General features: G+C 42.1%; 1 protein-coding gene across 1 annotated transcript in view; it reads right to left on the reverse strand.

Annotated features, from left to right (window-relative positions):
* The window catches only part of SMARCD3 (SWI/SNF related, matrix associated, actin dependent regulator of chromatin, subfamily d, member 3), a 205,263-nt gene extending 188,631 nt beyond the window's left edge, over positions 1 to 16,632 (reverse strand). The window contains exon 1 of the mRNA XM_063452963.1: positions 16,590 to 16,632. Coding sequence (XP_063309033.1) covers positions 16,590 to 16,601 — 12 coding nt within the window. The 5' untranslated portion in view covers positions 16,602 to 16,632. The remainder of the gene's footprint in view (positions 1 to 16,589) is intronic.
* Positions 16,633 to 23,169: the final 6,537 nt, after the last annotated feature.

Consider the following 23,169-nt stretch of genomic DNA (forward strand, 5'->3'; position numbering starts at 1 on the left):
ACCGATGACTTATCGTCAACGGCTAGAGATATACTCTGGGACTCATGGGCACCTGGACCGAGGAAGTGTTATCTCTCAGTTTGAAATTCACAGGTCACTTAGTCGGATTTCAGACACTCCACGTGGACACCTCGTTTTCTCCAGAAGGTGTCACTCCTCAGGTGTCTCGACTTAACGTGTTTTTTTTATGTTTGTTTTTTTACCCATTTTTTTCCACCGGAACCCAACTTTACGTGGTCCAGACACTGCACACCTATGACCACAATACAATGACCTCTTCCCAACAATTATTTGTGTCCTACATTAAGCCCCATGGGCAAATCTCGGTTACCACCTTGCCCCGCTGGGTACGATGGTTTTTATCTCTTGCCGAGATTGACCCTTTCTTCGGCGCGCACTCGGTTCGGGGTGTGGCGGCCTCTTTCGCCTTCACAGCAGGGGGGCCTCCATATTGGAAATATTGCTCTCAGCAGACTGGTGACAAGCACCCACCTTTCGGACGTTTTACTATCGCCCGTCTTCCATTGCCGCTTTCTCTCTATTACCTTAGCGTTAAAAATGCAAAGTATGAAGCCTCCTGTCATGTGATAAAATTGAAGATTATGCTAGCTGTAGTGTACTAATAATCCTAATTTGAATAATGACAGGAGGTAAGTATTTCCTCCCCCCCCTACTGAATTTCCCTCCCATTCAGGTGGGTTTTCATCTCCAGGTAGGTGATGTATATTATCAATATGGTACTGATCGTTTTCTTTTGACTATGTAATTGACTCTATTCACTCTAGATGGAAAGTTGGGGTTGTTTTTCATATATAGTTGATATGTATAGTTATTCTATATTAGGTAGCTATATTATGGTACATATGTTAAATTTTATAGATCACAATAGACTGTGATAGTACCGAATTATTGCACACCTTTTAGGTGAGGGTTACTCATTTTGTTCAGGTTTACATTCCAAATCACTAAAACGCTCTTGGTCTCTTTCAGCTTAAAAGCAACAAAGAGATCTTCTACATCAAGCGTACAAGGATATTCGTCGTTCAACCGTTCTTCATCGTTCCTGGAATTTGAACTGTCTTCGTTATTCCGTATGGTTCTTCAGTTGATCGTGTGACTTGTGATGTCACCGTTATCAAGATGAAGTGACTAAGTGGAAGGCGTATCTTATACTGCCTGTCTCTGATTGGTTCCTTTTGTCTCTATATGTCTTTGCTGCTATGGAGTAGTAAAGAAAGATTATGCAAAATACTAGCCTACTGTCATTATTAAAATTAAGATTATTAGTGCACTAAAGCAAACATAATCTTCAATTCTTTCATAGTGAGCTGTTTCATACGGAAGCTTTGCCGAATCCTTTCACATGGGAAGAATCTGGGCGGGCAAGCAATCACAACCTCCCAATCACATTTACAGACTTGCAGTAATTACATCAAAGCAGGATAAGAAGAAGAATCACGTCACATTTAGAGCAAGATAAGCTGACACAGGTAATATATAGATGAATTTTAGAACTCCGGGGAATTTAAACGCTTACTTTTCTGTTAAAGTGAGCCTGTCACGACAGATATAGGTTTGCAGTTTATTAACCCCTTAACGCCGTTACGGCGTGCTATGCCGTCACGGGTTAAGTGGGCTTTAAAGCCGTTATGACGGCATAGCACGCCGTAACGGCTTGCAGCCCCAGGAGGTAAGATGTACTTACCTCCGCCGCGATCCGCTTCGGGAGGACTGCCTCACAGCCCAGGCAGCCCTCCCACGGCAAATCAGGCCCCCGGGGGCCATGTGATCGCTCTCAAAGAGCGATCACATGGCCCCCTATAGCTGGCTGTGGATCAAAAATGTAATATCAGACAGTCCCCCTGCTGGTGGGAAGTATAAAAAAATAAATAAAACACAAGTGTAAAAATAAATTAAATATATTTTTATATATATAATATGTATATATATTATATATATAATATATATACATATTATATATATGTAACGTCATACAAAGTGTATTTTAATATTAATATAAGTATATATAGTAATATTAAAATACACTTAGAATGATGTTACATATATATAATATGTATATATATATTATATATAATAGATGTACGTATATATATTATATATAAATACGTATAATTAAAATAATAAATAAATAAAATAATAAAATAAATAAATAAAATATTGAAACAAAATTTAATATAAATTATATATGCATATGTAATTTCATTCTAACTGTATTTTGTTATTAATATATATATATCGGTAACAAAATACACTTAGAATGACATTCTATATATATCTATATATATATAAAATACAAATAACCGCAAATATATATATATAGATAAATACATATAATTACATAAAAGATTACATTAGTATACACGTAGAATTTAAATACCTATAAATGCATATATTTTAAAATTCGACATGTATATTTAAATAATCTTTTAATGTAATTATGTGATTTGATTAATTAAAATTTGATTGACATGCCTGACAACACAGAGAATTTAATTCGCAAGCACTATATTTGACCCTGTAACTCTCCAAGACACCATAAAACCTGTACATAGGGGGTACTGTTTTACTCGGGAGACTTCGCTGAACTCAAATATTCGTGTTTCAAACTGGTAAATTGTATTACAACGATGATATTTTAAGTAAAAGTGAAGTTTTTTTGCATTTTTTACAAACAAACAGCACTTTTATGGACTATATTACTGTTGTAATATGTTTTACTGTTTTAAAACACTAATATTTGTGTTTAGTGAAGTCTCCCGAGAATAACAGTACCCCCCATGTACAGGTTTTATGGTGTTTTGGAAAGTTAGAGAGTCACATATAAGGCTTGCATTTCATTTTTTTCACATTGAAATTTGCCAGATTGGTTATGTTGCCTTTGAGAGCGTATGGTAGCCCAGGAATGAGAATTACCCCCATGATGGCATACCATTTGCAAAAGTAGACAACCCAAGGTATTGCAAGTGGGGTATGTCCAGTCTTTCTTAGTAGCCACTTAGTCACAAACACTGGCCAAATATTCGTTTTTTGCTTTTTTCACACAAAAACAAATATGAACGCTAACTTTGGCCAGTGTTTGTGACTAAGTGGCTACTAAAAAAGACTGGACATACCCCACTTTCAATACCTTGGCTTGTCTACTTTTTCAAATGGTATGCCATTATGGGGGTAATTCTCATTCCTGGGCTACCACACCGTCTCAAAGGTAACATTACTAATCTGGCAAATTTCAATTTGAAAATGTAATGTTCTATATTTGACCCTGTAACTTTCCAAAACACCATAAAACCTGTTAATGGGGGGGTACTGTTGTACTCGTGAGACATAGCTGATTACAAATATGTGCATTTTTTTTGCAGTAAAACCTAACAGTATTATGACATTCACAGTTAAAATGTCAGACGGAAATGCAAATTTAAAAAAAAATCTTATTTTCTCACATATTTTTTACTTTTATTCATAATAAATGATGTTCCATATATGAATAGTTAATGATAGATTAAAGCCCTGTTTCTCCTGAACAAAATGATATATAATAAGTGTGGGTGCATATAATTTGAAAGAGGGGAACTACGGGTGAACAGACATATAGCGCAAATTCCAGTTTTTGTTTATGTTTTGTTTTGATCAGAACGTGTACTATTGACTCCGTCCTGAAGGGGTTAACCAGCTGGCTGGACTCATGTTATATTAAAGAATAACTGTCACCAACTGCTCTGCTGGTAGGTGACTGGCAGCAAAAAGTGCTGAACCTGTTGATCCGCCAGGAGCCCACACCATACACACAAGCACGACACAGAGTTCTATAGGGGATCCTGGAAACCACACATAGATAAAGTATTTTTCCCTACGGCCGTAACTAGCCACGGCTTAGGAAATGATAAAACTTGATGACAGCTTTTATCCAAGTTTTATCGGGCGCAGTGAATATACCAAGCCAAAAGAGTCCACACTTTGTCTTAGTATATTTTCTGAGTTGGAATGTCAGTTAATATCTAACTGTGGCGAAACCGACCTCGCCACGTGTCCTTGGAGGGGGCTGATTGCCCGCCTCTTGCCTTTGGACTATGGACCAGACTGTATGTGAATGTGTTAACCCAGATAGCCATGCCATGGAGCCCATTCATATAATGAAAGACTATGGGAAAGACTTTAGCTCCATGGCAATTGTACTGTGTGAGTAGGATCTGCGCGCTATTCGGTAGATTTGTGCGCTCAGATCCCAGCTATCTGGGGATATGTGAAATGTCTGTGTGTTATGGATAAAAAGTAACTTTCTGTATTTTAAAGTGTTTTATGTCTTTCTGTAACCATGTGGTTAATGGAGTCTGCTTCTAGCCTGGATAATTGGATTACTTTCCTCTTTGTCTCCAGGATAGAGGCCTAGGTAAAATCTGTCTAAAACGGTTTGCCATGCGGCTAGTAAGGGACAAAAGATACTTTTAGTAACTTTTGAACCCCTGGTCTGATTCATGCCATTTTTTAATATGTTGTTCCCCTGAATGGATTGATTGTGGATATGTATTTTTATGTGAATGTGATGTATGGTTCTAAAGTTATGAAAGTTGTGTAAAAGTATATTTTGAACTGTATGCATAATGGGATTATGTGTCACACTAAGGGGAGGGGATGTGTGGGAGGTAACATCTATGTCATTGGTTATTTTATGCCTCCCCCTGGGTGTGGCCTGTAAGTGTACAAGTGTAATAAAAGCCAGGCTGGATGTGCCAGTCCAGAGATCCTGTTTTACCCTCAAAGTGAAGTGTCGTCTCATTATTGGGGGAAGGATTTATTGCATGCTGTTCCAGTTGACTGCTAGGAGTGTAAGCCTATTCGTATGGTTCCTATTCAACGGTCTACAGCATTCCTATGCTTGAGAAGATTCATATGCTGCATCGGTTCGGTGATTGTGGTGTCTGCCAGAGTGCTTGGAGTCCTCAGGAAGCGCTAGGAGCATCCATTAACGGAGGTACCCGGTCGGGGTGCCAGGCGATCCGTTACATTGGTGGCAAGCGGTGGGATGGCGTCCTAGTGCGAGGTAAAGCAGCTCGGAGACACAGTGCGTTTGGATTTACAAATTGAGGGCGACGCTGGTGTGCATACAGCGTCCCTGTCTACACAAAGATTTGGGAAAATGGGGTTCGTGGACCCCTGGGCACTCACACCTGAGGAAGAGAGTGAATTGGAATGGAGAGATAATGCCCGGAGAGAATTATGGTACGATGCCCTGGAGGAAGTCCAGTATCAACGGCAGCAGCGCCTTCCTGGTGTCGCATACCAGTTGGAGGAACAAATGGCCTGGCGGATGCCGCTTCTGGGAGACCAACCCGGAGGGCAGCGGGTAAGACAACTCGAGTATCTCGTGGAAAGGGAACTGAGCCTGGACGCCTCATACCGGGCACTGTGGTGGTGCACCGTCCAGCCAGAGACGTGGAGGGCAGAGGGCATCCAACCGGAGGGAGAGAACTACGCTAGCCCTGGCCTGTTGTGGAAAGCCTTAGCGGAAGACGTCGACTTTGGCAGTCCAGCAGAGTCACGGTACTGGGCTATCTTGCATTACCGAGGTGAGATGATACAGAGCCCGAGATCTATTGGACTGGGAGAAGACCTCCGCCGTTTCGCTGCCATGGAACGAGAGCTGGAGATGGACTATGTAGAACTATTAAATTCCTGCCAGCCGCAGAGCAGGGACGCAGACCGGGAAAACTGGGTGGCAGACCCAGACCTGCTAGCCTACAGCTGGGAAAACGTGGCCGAGGTACCCCCTGCTTCACTACCAGCTGCAGAAGTCGGGGACCTCATAGACTGGTCCTGGAGAGACCCACAGATGGCAGGTGGAGATGGGACCGAGATCTCTCCACCGGCCCTACAGGGATGCTGGGCAGTCGGCCCAGATCCCCAGCGGCAGTGTGCGTTACAGGGAGCTGAAGGTGTCGTTCTTGCTCCCCAGTGGCAGTCTATGGTGCAGGGAGAGGAGCCTGTTATCCCCTCTCCACAGCCGCTGAAGGTGTGTAAGGGAGAGGAGTTTGTTATTCCCTCTCCCCCGCGGCAGCACAGCTCACCAAGGGGAGACAGTAAGCCCCTCACCAGCGCAGATGGGACCGTGGTCTCTGCGCCCTGCCTACAGGGAGTACAGAGGGTCAGCCCTGCTCCCCAGCGGCTGAAAGTGTGTAAGGGAGAGGAGTTTGTTACCCCCTCTCCCCAGCGGCAGCTTAGCCCACCAAGGGGAGACAGTAAGCCCCACACCAGCGCAGATGGGACCGTGGTCTCTGCGCCCAAGTTACAGGGAGCTGAAGGGGCCGTCCTCCCTCCCCAGCAGCAGTGTGATTTGTTGGGAATTGGGAGCCCAGTCTCCATTCCCCAGCGGCAGAGTATCCAGCAGGGAAGGGAGAGCCCAGCCCCCTTTCCCCCTCAGCAGGACTCTGTGCTGAGAGGAGAGACAGTCGGTCTCCCTCCGCAGAGATGGGAAGTATGTATGGGAGAGGAGATTGTTACCACCTCTCCCCAGCGGCGGATCATTAATGTACAGGGAATAGAGAGCCCAGTCTCCATTCCCCAGCGGCAGAGTGTTCTAATGGGAGAGGAGCTGGTTACCACCTCTCCCCAGCGGCAGCTTAATGTACCAGGGGGAGACTGTAAGCCCCACACCTGTGCAGATGGGACAGTGGTCTCTGCACTTCCAGCACAGGGGGTAGGGACGGTCGGTCCTGCCCCCCCCCCCCCCCCCCCCCACGACAGGGCTGTTTGGCCAAAGGGGAGACAGTCTGTCTCCAGCAGCAGAGCTGTGTACCCAGAGGGGAGACGGTTGGTCTCCCACAACCAGGCTCCAATCAGGCTATTTCAGTGGTAGCGCTGGCACCAGGGCAGAGTACCGCTGGTCTCTGCCCACTCAGCAACCCACCAAGGCAGACTACCAGTCCCCCACACAGCCGTGGTGAGACACCTGGACCTGGACAAAGTTCTCCTCTACCCAGGTGTAGTAACCATTTATTGTGGGTGGGCTGTACTGCTGTTTCTGTTTTGTGGGTGGGTTGCTGGACTAACCAGGGCACTGACTGGCAGGAGGTCAGATACCCTGTTAGTCTGGGGGGTAAAGGGGAGAAGTGTGGCGAAACCGACCTCGCCACGTGTCCTTGGAGGGGGCTGCTTGCCCGCCTCTTGCCTTTGGACTATGGACCAGACTTTATGTGAATGTGTTAACCCAGATAGCTATACCATGGAGCCTATTCATATAATGAAAGACTATGGGAAAGACTTTAGCTCCATGGCAATTGTACTGTGTGAATAGGATCTGCGCGCTATTCGGTAGTTTTGTGCGCTCAGATCCCAGCTATCTGGGGATATGTGAAATGTCTGTGTGTTATGGATAAAAAGTAACTTTCTGTATTTTAAAGTGTTTTATGTCTTTCTGTAACCATGTGGTTAATGGAGTCTGCTTCTAGCCTGGATAATTGGATTACTTTCCTCTTTGTCTCCAGGATAGAGGCCTAGGTAAAATCTGTCTAAAACGGTTTGCCATGCGGCTAGTAAGGGACAAAAGATACTTTTAGTAACTTTTGAACCCCTGGTCTGATTCATGCCATTTTTTTATATGTTGTTCCCCTGAATGGATTGATTGTGGATATGTATTTTTATGTGAATGTGATGTATGGTTTTAGAGTTATGAAAGTTGTGTAAAAAGTATATTTTAAACTGAATGAATAATGGGATTATGTGTCACACTAAGGGGAGGGGATGTGTGGGAGGTAACATCTATGTGATTGGTTATGTTATGCCTCCCCCTGGGTGTGGCCTGTAAGTGTACAAGTGTAATAAAAGCCAGGCTGGATGTGCCAGTCCAGAGATCCTGTTTTACCCTCAAAGTGAAGTATCGTCTCATTATTGGGGGAAGGATTTATTGCATGCTGTTCCAGTTGACTGCTAGGAGTGTAAGCCTATTCGTATGGTTCCTATTCAACGGTCTACAGCATTCCTATGCTTGAGAAGATTCATATGCTGCATCGGTTCGGTGATTGTGGTGTCTGCCAGAGTGCTTGGAGTCCTCAGGAAGCGCTAGGAGCATCCATTAACGGAGGTACCCGGTCGGGGTGCCAGGCGATCCGTTACACTAACATAATAAGATTTTATTGTTATGAAATAGTAATTTTGAACTGGATGGGGAGCAGGGGAGGGTGACGGAGATGTCTCATAGCAACGGAGAGTCCAATAGTATTGAGGCCTCTTATAGGAACTTCTGAGAGCCCGTAGGGTGAGAGACCTCTTATATTAATCACTGAGAGCTTTAGGGCGACAGACCTCTCGTAGCAATTACTGAGAGACCAATAGGATTGAGGCCTCTTATAGGAACTTCTGAGAGCCCATAGGGCGAGAGACCTCTTATATTAATCACTGAGAGCTCTAGGGCGCGAGACCTCTCATAGCAATTACTGAGAGTCCAATAGGATTGAGGCCTCTTAAAGGAACTTCTGAGAGCCCATAGGGCGAGAGACCTCTTATATTAATCACTGAGAGCCCTAGGGCGAAAGACCTCTCATAGCAATTACTGAGAGTCCAATAGGATTGAGGCCTCTTATAGGAACTTCTGAGAGCCCATAGGGCGAGAGACCTCTTATATTAATCACTGAGAGTCCTAGGGCGAAAGACCTCTCATAGCAATTACTGAGAGTCCAATAGGATTGAGGCCTCTTATAGGAACTTCTAAGAACCCGTAGGGCGAGACCTCTTATATTAATCACTGAGAGCCCTAGGGCGAAAGACCTCTCATAGCAATTACTGAGAGTCCAATAGGATTGAGGCCTCTTATAGGAACTTCTGAGAGCCCGTAGGGCGAGATACCTCTTATATTAATCACTGAGAGCTCTAGGGCGAGAGACCTCTCATAGCAATTACTGAGAGTCCAATAGAATGGGAGACCTTTCATTGTAATCACTGGGAGCCCATAGGGCGAGAGAAGTCTCATAGCAATCACTAAGAGCCCAATATAAGGGAGGCCACATATAGTAATTACTGAGAGCCCATAGGGCGAGAGAACTCTCATAGCAATTACTGAGAGTCCAATAGGATTGAGGCCTCTAATAGGAACTTCTGAGAGCCCGTAGGGCGAGAAACCTCTTATATTAATCACTGAGAGCTCTAGGGCGAGAGACCTCTCATAGCAATTAATGAGAGTCCAATAGGATTGAGGCCCTTTTATAGGAACTTCTGAGAGCCGGTAGGGCGAGAGACCTCTTATACTAATCACTGAGAGCTCTAGGGCGAGAGACCTCTCATAGCAATCACTAAGAGTCCAATATAAAGGAGGCCACATATAGTACTTACTGAGAGCCCATAGGGTGAGAGACCTTTCGTAGTGATCACTGAGAGCCCTAAGACGAGAGACATATGGCAAGAGACTGGGAGCCCATAGTGCGAGAGACCTCTCCTATTAATTACTGGGAGCCCATAGTGCAAGAGACCTCTTATATTAATTACTGAGAGACCTCTCATAGCAATCACTGAGAGTCTAAGCGGATGGATGCATCTTATAGTAATTACTGGCAGCCAATAGGGCGAGAGACCTCTAAAAGTAATCACTGAGAGCCCAATAGGATAGTAATTACTGAGAGCTCATAGGGTGGGAGACCTCTTGTATTAATCGCTAAGAGCCCAATATAAGGGAGGCCACTTATAGTAATTATGGAGAGGCAATACAGCGAGAAACCGCTTATATTAATCACTGAGAGCCCATAAAGCAAGAGACATCACATAGCAATCACTGAGAGCCCATACAGCTAGAGACCTCTTATAGCAATCTCTCATAGCAATCACTGAGAGCCCATACAGCTAGATACCTCTTATAGCAATATCTCATAGCAATCACTGAGAGCCCATACAGCTAGAGACCTCTTATAGCAATCTCTCATAGCAATCACCTAGAGCCCATACAGCTAGATACCTCTTATAGCAATCTCTCATAGCAATCACTGAGAGCCCATACAGCTAGAGACCTCTTATAGCAATCTCTCATAGCAATCACCGAGAGCCCATACCGCTAGATACCTCTTATAGCAATCTCTCATAGCAATCACTGAGAGCCCATACAGCTAGATACCTCTTATAGCAATATCTCATAGCAATCACCGAGAGCCCATACCGCTAGAGACCTCTTATAGCAATCTCTCATAGCAATCACCGAGAGCCCATACAGCTAGAGAACTCTTATAGCAATCACTTAGAGCCCATACAGCTAGAGACCTCTTATAGCAATCTCTCATAGCAATCACTGAGAGCCCATACCGCTAGATACCTCTTATAGCAATCTCTCATAGCAATCACCTAGAGCCCATACAGCTAGATACCTCTTATAGCAATCTCTCATAGCAATCACTGAGAGCCCAATAGGAGGGAACCTCTTATAGTAATTACTAAGTGCTTATAGGGCGAGAGACGTCTCATAGCAATCACTAAGAGCCCAATAAAAGTGAGGCCACTTATAGTAATTATGGAGAGCCAATACATCTTGAGACCTCTTATATTACTCACTGGGAGCCCATAGAGCGAGAGACATCACATAGCAAACAACGAGAGCCCACAGGGTGAGAGAAGTCACATAGCATTCACTGAGAGCCCATAAAGCAAGATATTACTCACTGGGAGCCCATAGAGTGAGAGAAGTCACAAAGCAATCACTAAGAGCCCAATAAAAGTGAGGCCACTTATAGTAATTATGGAGAGCCAATACATCTAGAGACCTCTTATATTACTCACTGGGAGCCCATAGGGTGAGAGAAGTCACAAAGCAATCACTGAAAGCGCTAGGGCGACAGACATCACACAGCAATCACCGAGAACCCACTGAGAGCAAGAGATCTTATATTAACCACTGAGAGCCCATAGGGCGAGATACCTCTTATATTAATAACTGAAAGCCCATGGGGTGAGGGACCTCTTATATTAATCATTGATAGCCCATAGGGCGAGAGACTTCTCATAGTGATCACTGTGAGCCCATAGTGCGAGAGACCTCGTATATTAATCACTGAAAGCCCTAGGGCAAGAGACGTCTCATAACAATCACTGAGAGCTCAAAGGGCTACAGACCTCTCATAGTAATCACTGAGAGCCCATAGGGCGAGATACCTCTTATATTAATCACTGAAAGCCCTAGGGCAAGAGCCGTCTCATAACAATCACTGAGAGCTCAAAGGGCTACAGACCTCTCATAGTAATCACTGAGAGCCCATAGGGCGAGATACCTCTTATATTAATCATTGATAGCCCATAGGGCGAGAAACCTCTCATAATGATCACTGTGAGCCCATAGGGTGAGAGATCTCTCATATGAATTACTGGGAGCCCATAGTGCAAGAGACCTCTTATATTAATCGCTGAAAGCCCTAGGGCAAGAGACGTCTCATAACAATCACTGAGAGCCCATAGGGCAAGAGACCTCTCATATTAATTACTGGGAGCCCATAGGGTGAGATATCTCTTATAGTAATTACTGAGAGCCCAATAGGAGGGAGACCTCTTATTGTAATTACTCAGAGCCCATAGGGCGGGAGACCTGTCATGCGAATTTCTGAGAGCCCATAGAGCGGGAGACCTGTCATGCTAATTACTGAGAACCCATAGGGCAGGAGACCTGTCATGCTAATTACTGAGAACCCATAGGGCGGGAGACCTGTCATGCTAATTACTGTGAACCCATATGGCGGGAGACCTGTCATGCTAATTACTAAGAACCCATAGGGCGGGATACCTGTCATGCTAATTACTGAGAACCCATAGGGCGGGAGACCTGTCATGCTAATTACTGAGAACCCATAGGGCGGGAGACCTGTCATGCTAATTACTGAGAACCCATAGGGCGGGAGACCTGTCATGCTAATTACTGAGAACCCATAGGGCGGGAGACCTGTCATGCTAATTACTGAGAACCCATAGGGCGGGAGACCTGTCATGCTAATTACTGAGAGCCCATAGGGCGGGAGATCTGTCATGCTAATTACTGAGAACCCATTGGGCGGGAGACCTGTCATGCTAATTACTGAGAACCCATATGGCGGGAGACCTGTCATGATAATTACTAAGAACCCATAGGGCGGGAGACCTGTAATGCTAATTACTAAGAACCCATTGGGGCGGGAGACCTGTCATGCTAATTACTGAGAACCCATAGGGCGGGAGACCTGTCATGCTAATTACTGAGAACCCATAGGGCGGGATACCTGTCATGCTAATTACTGAGAGCCCATATGGCGGGAGATCTGTCATGCTAATTACTGAGAACTCATAGGACGGGAGACCTGTCATGCTAATTACTAAGAACCCATAGGGCGGGAGACCTGTCATGCTAATTACTGAGAACCCATAGGGCGGGAGACCTGTCATGCTAATTACTGAGAACCCATAGGGCGGGAGACCTGTCATGCTAATTACTGAGAACCCATAGGGCGGGAGACCTGTCATGCTAATTACTGAGAACCCATATGGCGGGAGACCTGTCATGCTAATTACTGAGAACCCATAGGGCGGGAGACCTGTCATGCTAATTACTGAGAACCCATAGGGCGGGAGACCTGTCATGCTAATTACTGAGAACCCATAGGGCGGGAGACCTGTCATGCTAATTACTGAGAACCCATAGGGCGGGAGACCTGTCATGCTAATTACTGAGAACCCATAGGGCGGGAGATCTGTCATGCTAATTACTGAGAACCCATAGGGCGGGAGACCTGTCCATAGGGCGGGAGACCTGTCATGCTAATTACTGAGAACCCATAGGGCGGGAGACCTGTCATGCTAATTACTGAGAGCCCATAGGGCGGGAGATCTGTCATGCTAATTACTGAGAACCCATAGGGCGGGAGACCTGTCATGCTAATTACTGAGAACCCATAGGACGAGGGACCTCTCATGGTAATCACTGAGAACCCATAGGGTGGGCGACCTCTGGCTCTCTGTAAATTTGCATTAGTAGATGTCTCTCACTACCTCTATGCATACATTAAGGAATGTCTCATTAACACTGGCTGTCTCTAGCTGTGCTTTAATTGATTCTCTCTGTATCACACAATGTATCTTGCACACAGTATTACTGACTGTCTCTCAGAAGGTATTTGTGGCAGTCTCTAAAATACTTGATGTTTCTAGGCGTGTACTAGTGGATGTCTCTTGGTATCACTGGCAGTCTGTGTGTGGGTATTAGTGGATGTGTCTGTGTCTCAGAATCATTTATAGGTGTGCATTAGTGGCTGTCCTTCTGAATCACTGACTGTCTCTAGCTATATACTAATGGCTATGGCTCTGTACACTGGCTGTCTCTAGCTAACTAATGATGACTGTCTCTCTGGGTCACTGGCTGTCTCTAGCTATATACTAATGGCTATGGCTCTGTACAATGGCTGTCTCTAGCTAACTAATGATGACTGTCTCTCTGGGTAACTGGCTGTCTCTAGCTATATACTAATGGCTATGGCTCTGTACAATGGCTCTCTCTAGCTAACATATAATGACTGTCTCTCTGGGTCACTGGCTGTCTCTAGCTATATACTAATGGCTATGGCCCTGTACACTGGCTGTCTCTAGCTAACATATAATGACTGTCTCTCTGGGTCACTGGCTGTCTCTAGCTATATACTAATGGCTATGGCTCTGTACACTGGCTGTCTCTAGCTAACTAATAATGACTGTCTCTCTGGGTCACTGGCTGTCTCTAGCTATATACTAATGGCTATGGCCCTGTACACTGGCTGTCTCTAGCTAACTAATAATGACTGTCTCTCTGGGTCACTGGCTGTCTCTAGCTATATACTAATGGCTATGGCTCTGTACACTGGCTGTCTCTAGCTAACTAATAATGACTGTCTCTCTGGGTAACTGGCTGTCTCTAGCTATATACTAATGGCTATGGCTCTGTACACTGGCTGTCTCTAGCTAACTAATAATGACTGTCTCTCTGGGTCACTGGCTGTCTCTAGCTATATACTAATGGCTGTCTCTAGCTAACTAATAATGACTGTCTCTCTGTGTCACTGGCTGTCTCTAGCTATATACTAATGGCTATGGCTCTGTACAATGGCTGTCTCTAGCTAACTAATAATGACTGTCTCTCTGGGTCACTGGCTGTCTCTAGCTATATACTAATGGCTGTCTCTAGCTAACTAATAATGACTGTCTCTCTGTGTCACTGGCTGTCTGGCTGTGCACTGTATTCGTGTCTGTCTCTAGGTGTGTGCTACTGGCTGTTTCCAGGAGTATTAGTGGCTGTCTCTGAGTATGGCAAGCAGTCTCTATGTATGACTGGCTGTTTCTGTGTGTATGACTGGCTGTCTATCTGTATGACAGTCTGACTCTCTGTAGAGCTGGCTGTCTCTGTGTGACCGGCTGTCTCTAAGTTTGGCTGGCTGTCTCTGTGTATAGATAAGACAGTCAGTATAGCTGGCTGTCTCTCTGTGTGGATACCTCTCTGTATGACTGGCTGTCTCTCTGTATGACTGGCTGTCTCTCAGTATAGCTGGCTGTGTCTCTATGACTTGCTGTCTCTCTGTATATAGCTAGCTGTCTCTCTGTATGACTGGCTGTCTCTTAGTATAGCTTGCTGTCTCTCTGTGTGGCTGGCTGTCTCTTTGTATGGCTGGATGTCTCTTTGTATGGTTGGATGTCTCTTTGTATGGCTGGATGTCTCTTTGTGTGGCTGGCAGTCACTTTGTGTGGCTGGCAGTCACTTTGTATGGCTGACTGTCTCTCTGTGTGGCTGTCTGTCTCTCTGTGTGGCTGGCTGTCTGTCTCTCTGTATGGCTGTCTGTCTCTCTGTATGGCTGGCTGTCTCTCTGTGTGGCTGCCTGTCTCTTTGTGTGGCTGCCTGTCTCTTTGTGTGGCTGCCTGTCTCTTTGTATGTCTGGCCGTCTCTCTGTGTGGCTGCCAGTCTCTTTGTGTGGCTGCCTGTCTCTCTGTATGGCTGGCTGTCTCTCTGTGTTGCTGGCTGTCTCTTTGTATGGCTGGCTGTCTCTTTGTGTTGCTGGCTGGCCCTTTGTGTTGCTGGCTGTCTCTTTACGTGGCTGGCTGTCTCTCTGTGTGGCTGGCTGTCTCTTTGTGTGGCTGGCTGTCTCTTTGTGTGGCTGGCTGTCTCTTTGTGTGGCTGGCTGTCTCTTTGTGTGGCTGGCTGTCTCTTTGTGTTGCTGGCTGTCTCTTTGTGTGGCTGGCTGTCTCTTTGTGTGGCTGGCTGTCTCTTGGTATGGCTGGCTGTCTCTTTGTATGGCTGACTGTCTCTCTGTGTTGCTGGCTGTCTCTCTGTGTGGCTGGCAGTCTCTCTGTGTTGCTGGCTGTCTCTTTGTGTGGCTGGCTGTCTCTCTGTGTGGCTGGCTGTCTTTGTATGGCTGGCTGTCTCTCTGTGTGGCTGGCTGTCTCTCTGTGTTGCTGGCTGTCTCTCTGTTTGGCTGCCTGTCTCTCTGTTTGGCTGCCTGTCTCTTTGTGTGGCTGGCTGTCTCTCTGTTTGGCTGGTTGTCTCTTTGTTTGGCTGCCTGTCTCTCTGTGTTGCTGGCTGTCTCTTTGTGTAGCTGGCTGTCTCTCTGTGTGGCTGGCTGTCTCTCTGTTTGGCTGCCTGTCTCTCTGTTTGGCTGCCTGTCTCTCTGTGTTGCTGGCTGTCTCTCTGTTTGGCTGGCTGTCTCTCTGTATGGCTGGCTGTCTCTCTGAGTTGCTGGCTGTCTCTCTGTGTGGCTGGCTGTCTCTCTGTGTGGCTGGCTGTCTCTCTGTGTTGCTGGCTGTCTCTCTGTGTTGCTGGCTGTCTCTCTGTTTGGCTGGCTGTCTCTCTGTTTGGCTGGCTGTCTCTCTGTGTGGCTGGCTGTCTCTCTGTGTTGCTGGCTGTCTCTCTGTATGGCTGGCTGTCTCTCTGTGTGGCTGGCTGTCTCTCTGTTTGGCTGGCTGTCTCTCTGTGTGGCTGGCTGTCTCTTGGTATGGCTGGCTGTCTCTTTGTTTGGCTGGCTGTCTCTCTGTGTGGCTGGCTGTCTCTCTGTGTTGCTGGCTGTCTCTCTGTATGGCTGGCTGTCTCTCTGTGTGGCTGGCTGTCTCTCTGTGTGGCTGGCTGTCTCTCTGTGTGGCTGGCTGTCTCTCTGTGTGGCTGGCTGTCTCTCTGTTTGGCTGGCTGTCTCTCTGTTTGGCTGCCTGTCTCTTTGTGTGGCTGGCTGTCTCTCTGTGTTGCTGGCTGTCTCTCTGTTGCTGGCTGTCTCTTTGTGTGGCTGGCTGTCTCTCTGTGTGGCTGGCTGTCTCTCTGTTTGGCTGGCTGTCTCTCTGTTTGGCTGGCTGTCTCTCTGTTTGGCTGCCTGTCTCTTTGTGTGGCTGGCTGTCTCTCTGTGTTGCTGGCTGTCTCTCTGTTGCTGGCTGTCTCTTTGTGTGGCTGGCTGTCTCTTTGTGTGGCTGGCTGTCTCTCTGTGTGGCTGGCTGTCTCTCTGTGTGGCTGGCTGTCTCTCTGTTTGGCTGCCTGTCTCTCTGTTTGGCTGCCTGTCTCTCTGTGTTGCTGGCTGTCTCTCTGTATGGCTGGCTGTCTCTCTGTGTTGCTGGCTGTCTCTTTGTGTGGCTGGCTGTCTCACCTTTCTCTCCATTGATGTCTCCTGGTTCTGTCTGCTCCAGATACATTGCACATGCGCAGAGCTAGGGAGCGTCTGACAATACCTTCCGCGGGAAAGTCAGGGAACGTCACACAATAAGCCTCAAAAGTTATAGAAAAGCTTCTTTCTCTAATTCAAATAAAAATAAATAGCACAAATTAATTAATCAGAGTTTATTAAACCGGTTTATTGTAAGCCACCTAATTAATAACACAGGGATTATTAAACCGGTTTATTGTAAGTCACCTAATTAATAACACGGGGTTTATTAAACCGGTTTATTGTAAGCCACCTAATTAATAACACAGGGATTATTAAACCGGTTTATTGTAAGCCACCTAATTAATATCACAGGGATTATTAAACCGGTTTATTGTAAGCCACCTAATTAATAACACAGGGATTATTAAACCGGGTTATTGTAAGCCACCTAATTAATAACACACGGTTTATTAAACCGGTTTATTGTAACCCACCTAATTAATAACACGGGGTTTATTAAACCGGTTTATTGTAAGCCACCTAATTAATAACACACGGTTTATTAAACCGGTTTATTGTAAGCCACCTAATTAATAACACAGGGATTATTAAACCGGTTTATTGTAAGCCACTTAATTAATAACACAGGGATTATTAAACCGGTTTATTGTAAGTCACCTAATTAATAACACACGGTTTATTAAACCGGTTTATTGTAACCCACCTAATTAATAACACGGGGATTATTAAACCGGTTTATTGTAAGCCACCTAATTAATAACACAGGGATTATTAAACCGGTTTATTGTAAGTCACCTAATTAATAACACACGGTTTATTAAACCGGTTTATTGTAAGCCACCTAATTAATAACACAGGGATTATTAAACCGGTTTATTGTAAGTCACCTAATTAATAACACGGGGATTATTAAACCGGTTTATTGTAAGTCACCTAATTAATAACACAGGGATTATTAAACCGGTTTATTGTAAGTCACCTAATTAATAACACAGGGATTATTAAACCGGTTTATTGTAAGTCACCTAATTAATAACACAGGGATTATTAAACCGGTTTATTGTAAGCCACCTAATTAATAACACGTGGTTTATTACACCGGTTTATTGTAAACCACCTAATTAATAAAACTGGGATTATTAAACCCGTTAATTGTAAGCCACCTAATTAATAACACGGGGTTTATTAAACCGGTTTATTGTAAGCCACCTAATTAATAACACAGGGATTATTAAACCGGTTTATTGTAAGTCACCTAATTAATAACACGGGGATTATTAAACCGGTTTATTGTAAGTCACCTAATTAATAACACAGGGATTATTAAACCGGTTTATTGTAAGTCACCTAATTAATAACACAGGGATTATTAAACCGGTTTATTGTAAGTCACCTAATTAATAACACAGGGATTATTAAACCGGTTTATTGTAAGCCACCTAATTAATAACACGTGGTTTATTACACCGGTTTATTGTAAACCACCTAATTAATAAAACTGGGATTATTAAACCCGTTAATTGTAAGCCACCTAATTAATAACACGGGGTTTATTAAACCGGTTTATTGTAAGCCACCTAATTAATAACACGGGGTTTATTAAACCGGTTTATTGTAAGTCACCTAATTAATAACACAGGGATTATTAAACCGGTTTATTGTAAGTCACCTAATTAATAACACAGGGATTATTAAACCGGTTTATTGTAAGCCACCTAATTAATAACACAGGGTTTATTAAACCGGTTTATTGTAAACCACCTAATTAATAAAACTGGGATTATTAAACCCGTTCATTGTAAGCCACCTAATTAATAACACGGGGTTTATTAAACCGGTTTATTGTAAGCCACCTAATTAATAACACAGGGATTATTAAACCGGTTTATTGTAAGTCACCTAATTAATAACACGGGGATTATTAAACCGGTTTATTGTAAGTCACCTAATTAATAACACAGGGATTATTAAACCGGTTTATTGTAAGTCACCTAATTAATAACACAGGGATTATTAAACCGGTTTATTGTAAGTCACCTAATTAATAACACAGGGATTATTAAACCGGTTTATTGTAAGCCACCTAATTAATAACACGTGGTTTATTACACCGGTTTATTGTAAACCACCTAATTAATAAAACTGGGATTATTAAACCCGTTAATTGTAAGCCACCTAATTAATAACACGGGGTTTATTAAACCGGTTTATTGTAAGCCACCTAATTAATAACACGGGGTTTATTAAACCGGTTTATTGTAAGTCACCTAATTAATAACACAGGGATTATTAAACCGGTTTATTGTAAGTCACCTAATTAATAACACAGGGATTATTAAACCGGTTTATTGTAAGCCACCTAATTAATAACACAGGGTTTATTAAACCGGTTTATTGTAAACCACCTAATTAATAAAACTGGGATTATTAAACCCGTTCATTGTAAGCCACCTAATTAATAACACGGGGTTTATTAAACCGGTTTATTGTAAGCCACCTAATTAATAACACAGGGATTATTAAACCGGTTTATTGTAAGTCACCTAATTAAAAACACAGGGATTATTAAACCGGTTTATTGTAAGCCACCTAATTAATAACACAGGGTTTATTAAACCGGTTTATTGTAAACCACCTAATTAATAAAACTGGGATTATTAAACCCGTTTATTGTAAGCCAACTAATTAATAACACGGGGTTTATTAAACCGGTTTATTGTAAACCACCTAATTAATAACACAGGGTTTATTAAACCCGTTTATTGTAAGCAACCTAATTAATAAAACTGGGATTATTAAACCGGTTTATTGTAAGTCACCTAATTAATAACACAGGGATTATTAAACCCGTTTATTGTAAACCACCTAATTAATAAAACTGGGATTATTAAACCCGTTTATTGTAAGCCACCTAATTAATAACACGGGGTTTATTAAACCGGTTTATTGTAAGCCACCTAATTAATAAAACTGGGATTATTAAACCCGTTTATTGTAAGCCACCTAATTAATAACACGGGGTTTATTAAACCGGTTTATTGTAAGCCACCTAATTAATAACACAGGGATTATTAAACCGGTTTATTGTAAGTCACCTAATTAAAAACACAGGGATTATTAAACCGGTTTATTGTAAGCCACCTAATTAATAACACAGGGTTTATTAAACCGGTTTATTGTAAACCACCTAATTAATCAAACTGGGATTATTAAACCCGTTTATTGTAAGCCAACTAATTAATAACACAGGGATTATTAAGCCGGTTTATTGTAAACCACCTAATTAATAACACGGGGTTTATTAAACCGGTTTATTGTAAGCCACCTAATTAATAAAACTGGGATTATTAAACCCGTTTATTGTAAGCCACCAAATTAATAACACGGGGTTTATTAAACCGGTTTATTGTAAACCACCTAATTAATAACACACGGTTTATTAAACCGGTTTATTGTAAACCACCTAATTATTAACACAGGGTTTATTAAACCCGTTTATTGTAAACCACCTAATTAATAACACTGGGTTTATAAAACTGGTTTATTGTAAGCCACCTAATTAATAAAACTGGGATTATTAAACCCGTTTATTGTAAGCCACCTAATTAATAACACGGGGTTTATTAAACCGGTTTATTGTAAGCCACCTAATTAATAAAACTGGGATTATTAAACCCGTTTATTGTAAGCCACCTAATTAATAACACGGGGTTTATTAAACCGGTTTATTGTAAACCACCTAATTAATAACACACGGTTTATTAAACCGGTTTATTGTAAGCCACCTAATTAATAACACAGGGATTATTAACCCGGTTTATTGTAAGCCACCTAATTAATAACACACGGTTTATTAAACCGGTTTATTGTAAGCCACCTAATTAATAACACACGGTTTATTAAACCGGTTTATTGTAAGCCACCTAATTAATAACACAGGGATTATTAACCCGGTTTATTGTAAGCCACCTAATTAATAACACACGGTTTATTAAACCGGTTTATTGTAAGCCACCTAATTAATAACACACGGTTTATTAAACCGGTTTATTGTAAGCCACCTAATTAATAACACAGGGTTTATTAAACTGGTTTATTGTAAACCACCTAATTAATAACACACGGTTTATTAAACCGGTTTATTGTAAGCCACCTAATTAATAACACAGGGATTATTAAACCGGTTTATTGTAAGCCACTTAATTAATAACACACAGTTTATTAAACCGGTTTATTGTAAGCCACCTAATTAATAACACACGGTTTATTAAACCGGTTTATTGTAAGCCACCTAATTAATAACACACGGTTTATTAAACCGGTTTATTGTAAGCCACCTAATTAATAACACACGGTTTATTAAACCGGTTTATTGTAAGCCACCTAATTAATAACACAGGGATTATTAAACCGGTTTATTGTAAGCCACCTAATTAATAACACAGGGATTATTAAACCGATTTACTGTAAGCCACCTAATTATTAACACACGGTTTATTAAACCGGTTTATTGTAAGCCACCTAATTAATAACACAGGGTTTATTAAACCGGTTTATTGTAAGCCACCTAATTAATAACACGGGGTTTATTAAACCGGTTTATTGTAAGTCACCTAATTAATAACACAGGGTTTATTAAACCGGTTTATTGTAAACCACCTAATTAATAAAACAGGGTTTATTAAACCGGTTTATTGTAAACCACCTAATTAATAACACGGGGTTTATTAAACCGGTTTATTGTAAACCACCTAATTAATAACACAGGGTTTATTAAACCGGTTTATTGTAAACCACCTAATTAATAACACAGGGTTTATTAAACCGGTTTATTGTAAACCACCTAATTAATAACACAGGGTTTATTAAACCGGTTTATTGTAAGCCACCTAATTAATAAAACTGGGATTATTAAACCCGTTTATTGTAATCCACCTAATTAATAACACGGGGTTTATTAAACCGGTTTATTGTAAACCACCTAATTAATAACACACGGTTTATTAAACCGGTTTATTGTAAGCCACCTAATTAATAACACACGGTTTATTAAACCGGTTTATTGTAAGCCACCTAATTAATAACACAGGGATTATTAAACCGATTTACTGTAAGCCACCTAATTAATAACACACGGTTTATTAAACCGGTTTATTGTAAGCCACCTAATTAATAACACACGGTTTATTAAACCGGTTTATTGTAAGCCACCTAATTAATAACACAGGGATTATTAAACCGGTTTATTTTAAGCCACCTAATTAATAACACAGGGATTATTAAACCGATTTACTGTAAGCCACCTAATTATTAACACACGGTTTATTAAACCGGTTTATTGTAAGCCACCTAATTAATAACACAGGGATTATTAAACCGGTTTATTTTAAGCCACCTAATTAATAACACAGGGTTTATTAAACCGGTTTATTGTAAACCACCTAATTAATAACACAGGGTTTATTAAACTGGTTTATTGTAAGCCACCTAATTAATAAAACTGGGATTATTAAACCCGTTTATTGTAATCCACCTAATTAATAACACAGGGTTTATTAAACCGGTTTATTGTAAACCACCTAATTAATAACACACGGTTTATTAAACCGGTTTATTGTAAGCCACCTAATTAATAACACACGGTTTATTAAACCGGTTTATTGTAAGCCACCTAATTAATAACACAGGGATTATTAAACCGATTTACTGTAAGCCACCTAATTAATAACACACGGTTTATTAAACCGGTTTATTGTAAGCCACCTAATTAATAACACACGGTTTATTAAACCGGTTTATTGTAAGCCACCTAATTAATAACACAGGGATTATTAAACCGGTTTATTTTAAGCCACCTAATTAATAACACAGGGATTATTAAACCGATTTACTGTAAGCCACCTAATTATTAACACACGGTTTATTAAACCGGTTTATTGTAAGCCACCTAATTAATAACACAGGGTTTATTAAACCGGTTTATTGTAAGCCACCTAATTAATAACACGGGGTTTATTAAACCGGTTTATTGTAAGTCACCTAATTAATAACACAGGGTTTATTAAACCGGTTTATTGTAAACCACCTAATTAATAAAACAGGGTTTATTAAACCGGTTTATTGTAAACCACCTAATTAATAACACGGGGTTTATTGTAAACCACCTAATTAATAACACTGGGTTTATTAAACCGGTTTATTGTAAGCCACCTAATTATTAACGCAGGGTTTATTAAACCGGTTTATTGTGAGCCACCTAATTAATAAAACTGGGATTATTAAACTGGTTTATTGTAAACCACCTAATTAATAACACACGGTTTATTAAACCGGTTTATTGTAAGCCACCTAATTAATAACACACGGTTTATTAAACCGGTTTATTGTAAGCCACCTAATTAATAACACAGGGTTTATTAAACTGGTTTATTGTAAACCACCTAATTAATAACACAGGGTTTATTAAACCGGTTTATTGTAAGCCACCTAATTAATAAAACTGGGATTATTAAACCGGTTTATTGTAAGCCACCTAATTAATAACACAGGATTTATTAAA

The sequence above is a fragment of the Pelobates fuscus genome, chromosome 4 (assembly GCF_036172605.1).
Source record: "Pelobates fuscus isolate aPelFus1 chromosome 4, aPelFus1.pri, whole genome shotgun sequence".
NCBI classification, from domain to species: domain Eukaryota; kingdom Metazoa; phylum Chordata; class Amphibia; order Anura; family Pelobatidae; genus Pelobates; species Pelobates fuscus.